At 39.9% G+C, this 13,752-nt stretch overlaps 1 protein-coding gene across 6 annotated transcripts in view; it reads left to right on the top strand.

The window, feature by feature from the left end:
- LOC122549388 (polyamine-modulated factor 1-binding protein 1-like) overlaps positions 1-13,752 on the top strand; it is a 508,658-nt gene that overhangs the window by 297,577 nt on the left and 197,329 nt on the right. For 5 of the 6 annotated variants that reach the window (XM_043689125.1, XM_043689128.1, XM_043689124.1 and 2 more), the window contains 3 exons: positions 5,811-6,041; positions 9,172-9,294; positions 10,542-10,826. In XM_043689125.1, coding sequence (XP_043545060.1) covers positions 5,811-6,041; positions 9,172-9,294; positions 10,542-10,826 — 639 coding nt within the window. The remainder of the gene's footprint in view (positions 1-5,810; positions 6,042-9,171; positions 9,295-10,541; positions 10,827-13,752) is intronic. The other variant, XM_043689129.1, reaches the window with a different exon arrangement.

Genomic DNA, 13,752 nt, shown 5'->3' with positions numbered 1-13,752 from the left:
TCAATCAAGTTTGTGAGACATGATTTCCCACGCACAAAGCCATGTTGACTATCCCTAATTAGTCCTTGCCTTTCCAAATACATGCACATCCTGTCCCTCAGGATTCCCTCCAACAACTTGCCCACCACTGAGGTCAGGCTCACTGGTCTATAGTTCCCTGGCTTGTCTTTACTGCCCTTCTTAAACAGTGGCACCACGTTTGCCAACCGCCAGTCTTCCGGCACCTCACCTGTGACTATCGATGATACAAATATCTCAGCAAGAGGCCCAGCAATCATTTTTCTAACTTCCCATAGAGTTCTCGGGTACACCTGATCAGGTCCTGGGGATTTATCCACCTTTAACCGTTTCAAGACATCCAGCACCTCCTCCTTTGAAATCTGGATATTTTGCAAGATGTCACCATCTATTAACCTACAGTCTATATTTTCCATCAAGAAGGGCTCATGCCCGAAACGTCGATTCTCCTGCTCCTTGGATGCTGCCTGACCTGCTGCGCTTTTCCAGCAACACATTTTCACCTCAATTTCTTTAGTCACCCGGCATTCCCTTTTCCTACCAGCCTTCCCTTTCACCCTGACAGGAATATATTTCTCTGGATTCTTGTTATCTCATTTCTGAAGGCTTCCTCTTTTCTAGCTGTCCCTTTACCTGTGAACATCTGCTCCAATCAGCTTTCGAAAGTTCTTGCCAAATACTGTCAAAATTGGCCTTTCTCCAATTTAGAACTTCAAATCTTAGATCTGGTCTATCCTTTTCCATCACTATTTTAAAGCGAATAGAATTATGGTCGCTGGCCCCAAAGTGCTCCCGCACTGACACCTCAGTCACCTGCCCTGCCTTATTTCCCAAGTGTAGGTCAAGTTTTGCACCTTCTCTATTAGGTACATCCACATACTGAATCAGAAAATTGACGAGTACGCACTTAAGAAATTCCTCGCCATCTAACACAGTCCCTGTCGATGTTTGGAAAGTTAAAATCCCTTACTATAACTACCCTATTATTCTTACAGATAGCTGAGATCTCCTTACAAGTTTGTTTCTCAATTTTCCTTTGACTATTAGGGGGTCTATAATACAATCCCAATAAAGTGATCATCCCTTTCTTATTTCTCAGTTCTACCCAAATAACTTTCCTGAATGTATATCCAGGAATATCCTCCCTCAATACAGCTGTAATGCTATCCCTTATCAAAAATGCCACTCCCCCTCCTCTCTTGCCTCCCCTTCTATCCTTCCTTTAGCATTTGTATCTTGGAACATTAAGCTGGTATTCTGTGTTTATCTATTGAGAATACTGACAAAAAGTATTTATTTCACGCTTCCCCAATTTCCTCTGACTCCAAGCACACCTTCCCACCACTATGCTTGATTGGACCTAATCTTACCCTAATCATTCTTTTATTCCTGATATAGCTATAGAAAGCCTTAGGGTTTTTCGTGATTCTATCCGCCTATGACTTCTCACGTCCCTTCTGTCTCTTCTTAGCTCTCTCTTTATGTGTTTCATGGCTAACTTGTAAGTCTCAAGTGCCCTAACTGAGCCATCACATCTCATTCTAACTCAGCAACTTCCTCGCTGCCTGACCGGTGCATACTTATTAAAGACCTGCATTAGCTAGTCCTTGAATAAGCTCTACATTGCAATTGTGCCCATCCCCTGCATTTTCCTTCCCAATCCTATGCATCCTAAATCTTGCCTAATCATGTCATAATTGCCTTTCCCCCAGCTATAACTCTTGCCCCGAGGTATATATCTACCCCTTTCCATCATTAAAATAAACATAACCGAATTGTGGTCACTGTCACCAAAGTGCTCACCTACTTCCAATTCTAACACCTGGCCAGGTTCATTATCCAGTACTAAATCTAATGTGGCCTCGCCACTTGTTGACTTGTCTATATACTGTGTCAGGAAACCCTCCTGCACACATTAGATAAAAAAATTGACCCATCAGTATGTACCGGTCAGGCAGGGAGGAAGTTGCCGAGCGCGGGAGCTGTGGTTTACGAAGGTAGTTGAACTGTAGTATTCCCAGTCAATATTTGGAAATTTAAAATCCCCCATAACAACTACCCTGTCACTCTCGCTTCTATCGAGGATCATGTTTGCTATCCTGTCCTCTACATCTCTGGAACTATTTAGAGGCCAATAGAAAACTCCCAACAGGGTAACCTCTCTTTTCCTATTTCTAATCTCAGCCCATACTACCTCAGTAGTTGACTGCTCAAACGTCCTTTCTGCAACTGTCATACTGTCCTTGACTAACAGTGCCAAACCATCCCCCCTCTTTTACCATTTTCTCTGTTCATACTGAAACATCTAAATCCTGGAACCTGCAATAACCATTCCTGTCCCTGCTCTACCCATGTTGTTGAAATGGCCAATACATTGAAATCCCAGGTACTAACCCATGCTGCAAGTTCACCCGCCTTATTCCAGATGTTCCTGGCATTGAATTAGGCACACTTCAAACCAACTTCTTGCCTGCGGGTGCCTTCTTGCGATCTTGAAATCTTAGTTCTGACTTCGCTACTCTCATCTTCCCATATACTCGACCTACAATTTGCCCTCCCATCCCCCTGCTGAATTAGTCTAAACCAACCTGAAAAGCATTAGTAAATATCCCCCCCAGGATATTGGTACCCCTCTGGTTCAGGTGAAGACAATCCTATTTGTATAGGTCCCACCTACCCCAGAAAAAGCCCCAATTATCCAGCAATCCAAAACTCTCTCTACTGCACCATTCCTGTAGCCACGTGATCAACTCCTCTCTCTCCCTATTCCTCGCCTCGCTGGCACGTGACTTGGGCAACAAACCAGAGATAACAACTCTGTTTGTTCTAGCTCTAAGCTTCCACCCTATCTCTCTGAATTTCTGCTTTAAGTCTCCATCCCTCTTCCTATCTATGTCATTGGTGCCTGTGTGGACCATGACTTGGGGCTGCTCCCTCTCCCCCTTAAGAATCCCAAAAACACGATCAGAGACAACACGGACCCAAGCAGCTAGGAGGCAACACACCAACCATGAATCTCTCTAGTTCCCACAGAACCTCCTATCTGTCCCCCTAACTATGGAGCCCCTAATGACTAATGTTCTGCTCCTCTTTCCCCTTCCCTTCTGAGCAACAGGGACAGACTCTGTTCCAGAGACCTGTACCCCATGGCTTACCCTTGGTGAGTCATGCCCCCAACAGTATCCAGAATAGTATACTTGTTATTGAGGGAAACGGTCACAGGGTCCCCTACACTGTCTGCCAGTTCCCTTTCCGTCCCCTGACAGTAACCACCTTCTTATATCTGAGGTGTGACTACTTCCCTGTAACTCCTCTCAATAACCCCTTCCACCTCCTGAATGATACAAAGTTCATCCAGCTCCAGCTCCAGTTCCCTAACATGGTTTTCGGGGAGCTGAAGTTGTGTGCACTTCCCACAGATGCAGTCAGCAGGGTCACTACTGGTGACCCTTACCTCCCACATTCTACAGGAGGACCATTTATTTTTGCACAACATATTTAGTAAAAGAAGTATGTGGAGATGTTAGGCCCTTTGTTTAGAAATGCAAAGGAACTGTCACCGGTTTCAGGTCTGTAACTGAGTACTTCTTCTAATGCTTAAACCAATATGTTAACTCTCAGCTCAGTACTACGGTCATCATTTTGGCCACTCTGGAACAACATCATTCAATCTCTGTACCGTCATGCCTTTTTTTATTTATTCATGGGATGTGGGTGTTTCTGGCTGGGCCAGAATTTATTGTCTATCCCTAGTTGCCCTGAGAAGGTGGTGACAAGCTGTCATCTCGAAGATCTGTAATCATTTTTATGTAGGTACACCCACAACGCAATCAGAGAGGCAATTGTGGGATTATAAACTAGCGATCCTGAAGGAACAGCAATGTATTTCCACATCAAGATGATGAGTGACTTGGAGCAGAACTTGCAAGTGATGGTGTTTCTGTGCATTTGTTACCTTTGTCCTTCTAGACTAAAGCAGTTGTGGATTTGCAAAGTGATGTCTAAAGATCTTTGGTGAATTTCTACGGTGCTTCTTGTAGATAGTAGCAATAGTGTGTACTGAGCATTGGTGATGAATTAAGTGAATGTTTGTGTTTGTGACACCATACAAGCAGGCAGCTTTGTCCTGGGTGATGTCAAGCTTCTTGAGCGTTGTTAGAGCTGCACCCATCCAGGCGAGTGGACAGTATTCCATCATATTTCTGAATTGTGCCTTGTCGATGTTGGAAAGCCTCTGGGGAGTCATAGATTAATTGCTTGTCATTGGATTCCTAGCCTTTGACCTGCTTTTATAACCATAGTATTTGTGACTAGCCCAGATGAGTTTCTGGTGAGTGGTAACCTCCAGGAATGTTGATATGTTGATGATGGTCAGGGAGGGGAAGACATTTCACTGTTGGTGTGCTTTTGAATATCAAGGAGTGATAATTATATCCTCTCTTATTGGAGATAGCCATTGTCTGGTACTTGTGTGATATAAATGTTACTTGCTACTTGCCAGCACACAACTGAACATTGTACAGGGCCTTGCTGCAACTGGATATGGGCTGCATCATTATCTGAGGAGTCGCAAATACTGCTGATCATTCTGTAAACTTCAATTAATGTTCCCACTTCTGACTTTATGATGAAGGAAACATCATTGATGAAGAAGTTAAAGATGGGCCAAGGATACTCCCCTAAGCAATTCCTTGAGAGATATCCTGTATTGAGAGGGCTGACCTCCACCAACCATAACTGCCTTTCTTTTTGTCAAGTCTAACTCTAACCAGCAGAGACTTTCTCCTTTTTTTTCCCCATTGATTTCAGTTTTGCTAGGGCTCCTTGATGCCATGCTTGGTTAAATGTGGCCTTGATGTCAAGGGCTATCATTCTCACCTCACCTCTGGAATTCAGCTCATTTGTCCATATTGGAATCAAGGCTGTAATGAGGTCAGGAATTGACTGCCCCTCTCTGAATCCACAAGTGGCAGTGGCAGGTTGTTCTTAAGCACGTGCAGCTTGATAGAACTGTTGATGGCACCTTAACTTTACTAATGTGGAGAGTCATCTGGGGCGATAATTAGCAGAGTTGGATTTGTCCTGCTTTTTGTGAGCAGGGCCAATATTTCACATGGTAATTTTTCACATTGACCAATATTGTCATGGTACTGGAACAGCTTAATGAGGGCATAGAAAGTTCTGGAACACATATGTCGATTGGTATAGATAGAGGTAATGGTAGTTGTCTTTTCCCTAGGATGGGGGAGTTCAAGTCCAGGCATCACATTTTTAAGATGAGAGGAGAAAGATTTAAAAAGGACATGAGGGTAGTTCGTGTGAGGACTAAACTTCCTGAGAAAGTGGTGGATGTGGCTACAATTACAATGTTTAAAAGACATCTGGGTAAGTACATGAATGGGAAAGGTTTGGAGGAATTTGAGCCAGGAGTGGACAGTTGGGACTAGTTTAGTTTGTAATTATGTTTGGCATGAACTGGTTGGGCTGAAAGGTCTGTTGCAAACTCTGTGACTACTGCCAGAATATTGTCAGGACTCAGTGTCTTTGCAGAATCCAATGCTTTACGTCCAACCATTTCTTGATATCATGTTGAATGAATCAAATTGGCTGAAGACTGGCATTGTGGTCTGGAGACTATATGTGTAAGTCAGCGTACGATGTGACTTGGAGGGGATTTTGGAGATGTTCTTTTCTGGAAATAATTATAAGACAATAAAGATGATGCAACAGTCTCATAAATAATTAATGCTTTCAAAATTAAATTGTTTATTCTCTGAATTTGATATTGACAGATGTTTGAGCTGAATGATTCAGTCCATAATTTAAAAGATGAAATGGTGACCTTGCGACATCGATATGAAGAAAAATGTAGCCAAATTGAAACTTGTGAAGAAATGATTGATCAACTGTCAGACGAGTTGAATGCAAGTCAACAGAACTTACATAAAAACAAAGATCACAGTGCTCAGTGTGAACAATTGATCGACATTTTAAAAGATGAGGTCCAGAAAATGCAAAGAGAGGTTAATATATTTAAATTGATCAATTTGTGTTGCAACCTGAAATAAAACTTACTGAAGGTTCTGTAAAAAAAAGACATTCAATTGTGAGTAGTTAAGGATGAAATGTTCAATGTCAATATCTACCTAAATGGACCACTAGTGACATTTCCCATTGTGAATTATTTGGCATCTAATATCTGAAACATTACATGCTGTTGATTTATAAGGCTATATTTTAAACTGGGCATGTGTAGGGTTAGATGGACCATAAACTGACCTGGCCTTTGCAATGTGCAACTTGGGCAATATTTAAACACTTAGTCCTGATCTTGCCCCAAATCAGTCAGCTCTATGAAACTGTTAGAAAGTGTCAGCTACGCACCAGGTTGGAACTAAAGTTGAGTGACAGAATTTGACCTCTAAGTTCTTCTTTGTGTTTTCAGGACCACCTCTTCCAGCTTCACCCCTTCTCCCTATAGCTTGGTTGAGCAGGAAAGCAACAACTTCTGCCCTTTTCATGCAGGTAGTCAAGTTAGAAATAGTTTTGAAGGTTCTATCGCCACACTGGGACTCAATTTGGCTATTTTAAAAATGTACCAATTCCCAGTGAGGATCTTTAAGTAGCCAGCAACCTAGTTTTGGCCAGGCTGGCAACATTAAAATATAGAAAGCTGATCATGATTTTTCAAAATTCCCTAAATTCTGTGACATCTCAACAGATTGTAAGTTAACAAATATAACTCCACTTTCAAGGAAAGCAGGAAGGAAAGAACAGGGAAATATAGTCCTGATAACAGTTGTCAGAAAAATGTTGGATCTTTTATTTTGGAATTCATAGCGATGAAAACTGCCACTTGCATCTCAATCACATGTAGACTTATATAAATAGACTGCTTTCAGTCCATCTGAATCCTTAAGCAGAGAACCGCATAGAACCATTAAAGATTTGCCACAACAGTCACATCACTCAGTGCTTTACTTAGCCTAGTTGCATTTGTGATTGTGCATATTTCAAATTATTAGTAATACTTGAAACAGTGAGTTGTGATCCCAGATATGTAACCTTGTGTTCTTTAATGGGAAGATATGTGAAGGCAAGCGGTGCTTTTTGAATGGAGATCCTGAAGTCACTGGATTGATGTGCACTATGCATTGCTGTTAATTTATTCAAAGTTTTTCTTTAATTTATCTGTGGGATATGGTGTCACTGCTGGCCAGCATTCATTCCTGACTCAAGTTGACCTTGAGAAGTTGGCCTGCCTTCTTGAACCACTGCAGTCCATGTGCATCTACTCGGATGTGTTCTTCTAGGAAACTCAAAGAGAGCAACCAGTCCTGCTGAACATGAAGTGTTCAGATGAATCGTGCCAGGAGAATATTTTCCTTGGCATTCCCAGTATCTTGAGAAGATATTCAACTCCTGAGCCAGCTGTAGCCCCAACCCCAGCCACTTCCCTCCACCGCCATTCGGTTCTGAACACATCTCCTCCTCTTCCACTTCTTCCCCCTCCATTGGAATATGCCAGTCTAGTGTTTCACACTCTTCAAGATCTGCACCCTTTTGGAGAATGGAGCCATCCACCAAAATGCATGAGGCCCTTTAGGACTGTATTTGAGGGCACTGCCTAACCAGAACTTTTGACATCCTGCTCAAAATATATACACAAGAGAAAGCTGAAAGAATGACTTTGGGTTTTGGAACAGCACGAGAGGGCTACACAGTGGCTGAGTGGTTAGCACTGCTGCCTCACAATGCCAGGGAACTAGGGTTGATTCCAGCCTCTGGAGACTGTGTGCAGTTTGCACATTCTCACTGTGTCTGCATGGGTTTCATCCAGGTGCTCTGGTTTCCTCCCACAGTCCAAAGTTGTGAAGGTTAGGTGAATTGGCAATGCTAAATTACCTATACTGTTCAGGGATGTGGAGGCTAGGTGATTTAGTCATGGGTAAATATAGGGTAGGGGGAATGGGTCTTGTGGGTTACTCTTCAGAAGGTCACTGTGGACTTGTTGGGCCGAAGGGCCTGTTTCCACACAGTAGTGATTCTCTGCTATTGTATTCTATTCTGGCAGTTGAATTGTAATGACAGCAGCTGTCACTACAAACTACAAGGTTTTGAAATTGTGCTGCTGCAGCTAACCATACTTCTTATTCCAATAGTTGTCTGAGACATAGAAAAGAAGCATTAATAGGCATGACTTTGAATCTTTTTCAAAGATTCACTTGAGTGAAAGTCTCACCTCAGATGCCTACTGACTAATCTGATAGCCAACAATTCTGTAGTTACAACAGCAACATGTGATAAGAGTACATGCAACTCCCAAATTCTAAAGCAGTATATTCTTGTTTCTAAGTAAGTTGATTGGTTGACAATGGACCTTTGACCCACACTAGGAATAATGATGAAGAACTCCTGGCTGCCAGTTGCTGGCCAATCACTCCCTCGATTGTTTACAGATTAGTACAGATCAATTATGATCATGTCATTGGATTTTTAAAATCAAATTTCTTAAATCTTTGCCCCTTGTTACTAACTCTTATTACAGTGGATCCAAACTTATCGAATCAAATGGATTGGCTTAAATAAAACAAGTGATCATTTTATGCAGGTGTAGTAAAATGTTTAATCCATGCTTTGTTACAAATGTATTAATTAAATAAAAATAGTGACCATCAAATCTAGTTGTATCACTGTAAGGGAATTTTTAAAATGATGACCTCATAATATATTAAAGAGAAAGGCCTGGACCTTGAACCAAATTAAATTCATTAATGAAAAAGAAGGATCAAATGGAGCATAACTTTGCTAAGTTGTATTGTTAAAATAATGTCAATAGAAATCATTCAGTCAATTCTGGGGGGAGAGTCTTGCAATAGTAATAGATATGAAGAATTGCAGTATTTCATTTAAACAAAGCATCATAATTATATTTGGAGCAATTATCCAGTTATAAATGTTCTTTTAGTATCTCTGGAATGAATGGAGAGATGAACGGTTTTTCTTTTAAGTATGGTGGAAAGGTGTGATTGAAAATAGGTGTGGCATGTATCAGTATGATTTAACCACAAATTCTAATTTGGAAATGTTTCCCCAAAATTTTCCTTATAGTAAGTGATATATTGTACTTTGTTTTAACATGTTATTATTTAGATTACAGATCAAAAGGACACAATACAACAACTCCAATCAGACTTAACACAGTATCAAATCAACCACGGTCATTCCAATGAGGAGTATAATGTGCAGACTAGACAAATGGAATATTTACAGAAGGTCAGCTTTGTATTAAATATCTGCATAATAATCAGAGCTGTTTAAAGAACACAGTAAACAAAGTCATTAAAAAAAGAAACTGCTGGAAGAGCTCAGCATGTCTGGTAGCATTTGTGGAGAGAAATCAGAGTTAATGTTTCAGGTTAAGTGATCCTTCCTCAGGAAACAAAGTGTTTTTTTTTAATTTACTCTTGCCTTCTCCCATTAATGTTTGAACTGCAAGCGACTTCTTGTCACTTGCATTCTAAATTTAATGCATAAAGAATGTTTATGTAGTTTCTAAACAAAAAATACCTGTTAGACCACTGCTATGTATCTGAATTTTATATATTTCCCATTTTGTAAAGTAATTTGAAGAATGAAGGCTGTTACACTTAATATGACTAACTAAGCTGATATTATTGCTAGTAACATATAAATATATAGCTAACTCTCAATCAAATATAAAATTTTGTTTGTTTGAAGCTACGTTTTTCTTCTTGTTTGATATTTTAAGATTCTCCACATATTGAACTTCACCTAGGACATTTAATCTAATAAGGCCATTGCAATGTCGTGTTGAAATTCTTTCTCCTTGTCTCTGAAAAGGTCCTAAATGAAATGACTGAATAGTTTCAAGCTAGACCTAAATAGTTTTAGACCAAAAGCATAAAATGTTGTGTAAATTAGCATTAATTTGACACAATTACTTCATTTTTTAAATGATAGGGTGATCCTTGCCTTCTTTGGCCAACTTGCCTTTGTTAACTCCCATCCCAATATTCAGAAAGCATAAGCAGTTAGCTCTCCAATTGTTTGATGCCCAGATTTCTGGCTGCGAGCACTCCTGACATGCTTCATCTCTGGCACAACAGAAAAATATTTAAATTAGCTGGCTCATATTCTTATGAATTCAGCTTAAGCTGAGTGAGTCATGGAAAAGACTATTCTTCCACCTAAAATCTGAAACTTCTGAAACAGTAGAGAAATTTAGTCGGAATGGAAAACCAGCAGGATCAAACATTGACTATATGAATCTGTAACTGGTTTGACATAATCATCATTCTGCTAATTAAACCTGTGAAATGTTTGCTAAAAATGTGCAACCTAATTAATGACCATAGTTGATTATATTTTTATATTTAACTGTCATGTACTATTTCTCATACCTTGCAGGAATTTACTCAGAAATTAAATGCACTGTATAGATCTTGATTGGATGGCTAGTATTCCATGCTACTTTTCATATTTTGTTTTGGGGTTACTAGGAACTTGAAACTGTGAAAAATGTTTGCAATGAAAAAATCAGTGAAGTTGAAAAATATGAGCAAACCGTGTTCAAACTCAGAACAGAGATAGCAAAATCTTCTGATCAGCGACAGAGCTATATAGATGAAGTGGAAAGTCTTGAAAAGACTTTGCAAACCCTTCAACTGAGTGGAGCAGCTTCTGAACATAAGCATAAACTAGAACTTGTACAACTGCAGCAACAGATTACCCAACTTGAAAATGATCTTACAGATTCACAGAGAGTTTGCAACCAAAAGAATCAGGTTTGTTTCACATTCGATAATGAAAATTGTTAGATGCTTGATGTAAATCCCCTCGTGGTATCTGCAGATAGACATTTTAACTTTGGTGAAAGGTCAGCACATGCTTCACTTGTGCTTTTTGTTGATCTGCTGAAATTGCAGAGACTGGTATAGAGGACATGGAAAGAAATTATATGTTTTTGATTTTTCTAAGACTTCACACTAAGGAAATAAAGCATATAATTTGAAGAACAATATAACTTTGTTGCTTTTAGAAGTTAGAATGAATTAACTTGATTTAAAGTGGGCAATTTAGTCACCAAATCTAAGTGTACTAGCATTTCGTTTTTCATGTGCTGTTCGGGACATCATTTTAATCAATTACTCAAACTGTGGCTCCTTATTTTTCTCTTGAAGTTTTATTAAAACCTAAAGCTTTACCAAATAATCACTTTGAAATTTTGATCTATCTGACAGTTATGGTGAAAATAATGAAATTGACTAACTCTGGAAAAATAAATGGAACCTAAAGTTTGATCTAATGCTGTTGAAATTTGGCTGGATTTATCAAAATGCAGGTTTATCAATTGTTTTATCACCATAGATGCTTATTTCTAATTTGCATTTTTCTTTCCTGATGACAGTTATTACCACTGTGCTACTGATGCAATAAGAAAGGGAGAGAGCCAAACCCTGACTTTAGAACCTTTTTTCCTCAGGGTATCTCTTGTCTTCCATGCCCAAACACTTTGGCTCCAAAACTGGTCTCCTGTGTCACCTATAGATACACAAATCATAAAGTCTGCCATATGCCATGCTCATTTTGAGAGACTGACTGATGAGGACTGCAGTTTACATGACTAATTACCACCTTTTTATACCCTTTCAAAATAATTCTGGTTGATCCTAGACATTATAACTGAAGGTAGAATTCCTGAAACACTTCTTTTTTTTTGCGAACCACAAAGTAGAAATGCCCAGATATGAAGTTATCGGAATTAAACTAAAGAAATAGTAAAAATTCAGTTGATTGACTATTCTACCATCACCAAAATTTCCATTTTGAACATTTTTTGCATCTTTTTCTTGGCTTCTGAAACATTCATTTCTTTTTCCATCTCTAAACTCAGTATGGAAGAAGTTTGACTTGCATGATAATTGTGGGATCAACTATTTCAAGAACAGACCATACACTCAATTCAAATTCAATTTCAGTGCTCAGCTAAACATTAAAGTCACACAACACAAAAATGTGGATTTCACCAGTAAAATGCCAACTTGTGGAACGTTTAAGAGAACATCTCTGGGATGCAGGCACTAAACAACCTCACTGCCCTTTCGCTGAACACTTTAACTCCCCCTCCCATTCCATCAAGGACATGTACATCCTGGGCGTCCTCCACCACCAAACTCTAGCCACCCAATGCCTGGAGGAAAAATGCCTCGTCTTCCACCTTGGGACCCTGCAACCATACGAGATCAATGTGGATTTCACCAGTTTCCTCATTTCCCCTCCCCCCACCTTATCCCAGATCCAACCCTCCAACTCAGCACCACCCACTTGAACTGTCCTATCTGTCCTTCTTCCTTCCCACCTATCCGCTCCACCCTCCTCTCCGACCTATCATCTACCTTTACCCCCACCTTCATCTACCTATCGGAATCTCAGCTACCTTCCCCCAGCCCCAACCCCCTCCCATTATCTCTCAGGCCTCTTGGGCCACCCGTTCCTTTCTGATGAAGAGCTTATGCTTGAAATGTTGACTCACCTGCTCCTCGAATGCTGCCTGACCGGCTGTGTCTTTCCAGCATTGCACTTTTGACTCTGATCTCCGGAATCTGCAGTCCTCACTTTCTCCAACACCAGGTTATAGTCCAACAGGTTTATTTGAAAGTACAAGCTTTCGGAGCACTGCTCCTTCATCAGGTAACTAGTAGTGCGGGATAGTAGGACGCAGAATTTATAGTAAAAGATCAAAGTATCATACAACTGATGCAATGTATTGAACAAACCTAGATTGCTGTTAAATCTTTAATCATTTAGAATGGGGATGCAGATTTCAATTGATTAAGATGTAAATCCCAGAACTTCTTTCGTTACAGTCCCTAGACAATGTAAGATTTTATCAGTATTAAAAAAAGGTGACATCTCAGCTCAGACAATGCATTAAAGATGTGACGATCTAGTCTGTCTGTATCCCAACCTTGAGTTAGACCAGTTCTGCTTCCAAAGTATGAGTTTATAAAATGTCACATGGACTGACTACCCACAGACTGTATGCTTTTTCAACAAAATAGAGTGTATCTGTAAATACAAATCTGCAAATGCGAATTCACCCCATAGACTTATATGTGTGTGTGCATGCGTGTGTGTGTACCTTGATACATGTGACAATAAATCAAATCAAATCAAAATTTTAGTTTATTTTATCATTTTGAGCAAGAACCAGGATATTAAACTTGAAACAGGAATTTGGATATCTGTTATATTCCAAATTATAGCTGTTACTATTTTGATTTAGGGCATTAAAAAAAATCACTAAGAAACGTTTTTGCTATGTTGTATGAAGATACGCATTAGGAGCTGAAGTAGGTCATTTGGCTGCTCCCCTTTGCCACTCAATAAAATAATGGTTGATATGTTTGTGTTTTGAATTTCACATTCCCATTTGCCTCAATAACTTTGATTCCCCTGCCTAACAAGTATCTATCTACCTTCACCTACAGAATGTTCAATAACACTGCCTCCCCCACTTCTGACCTCCAGTGGAAACAAGCCTAGTTTCTTCAATATCTACTCAAAAGATAACTAGTGCACTCATTCCAGGTTTCAGTCTCGTTAGCCTTCTCTGAATCAGGTTGCAATATATTTTTGTCCTTCCTTATGCGGCACGGTGGCACAGTGGTTAGCACTGCTGCCTCACAGCGCCAGAGACCCGGGTTCAAT

Source organism: Chiloscyllium plagiosum, chromosome 4 (genome assembly GCF_004010195.1).
Source record: "Chiloscyllium plagiosum isolate BGI_BamShark_2017 chromosome 4, ASM401019v2, whole genome shotgun sequence".
In the NCBI taxonomy this organism is placed as follows: Eukaryota; Metazoa; Chordata; class Chondrichthyes; order Orectolobiformes; family Hemiscylliidae; genus Chiloscyllium; species Chiloscyllium plagiosum.
This window is presented reverse-complemented; position numbering and strand designations above follow the sequence as displayed.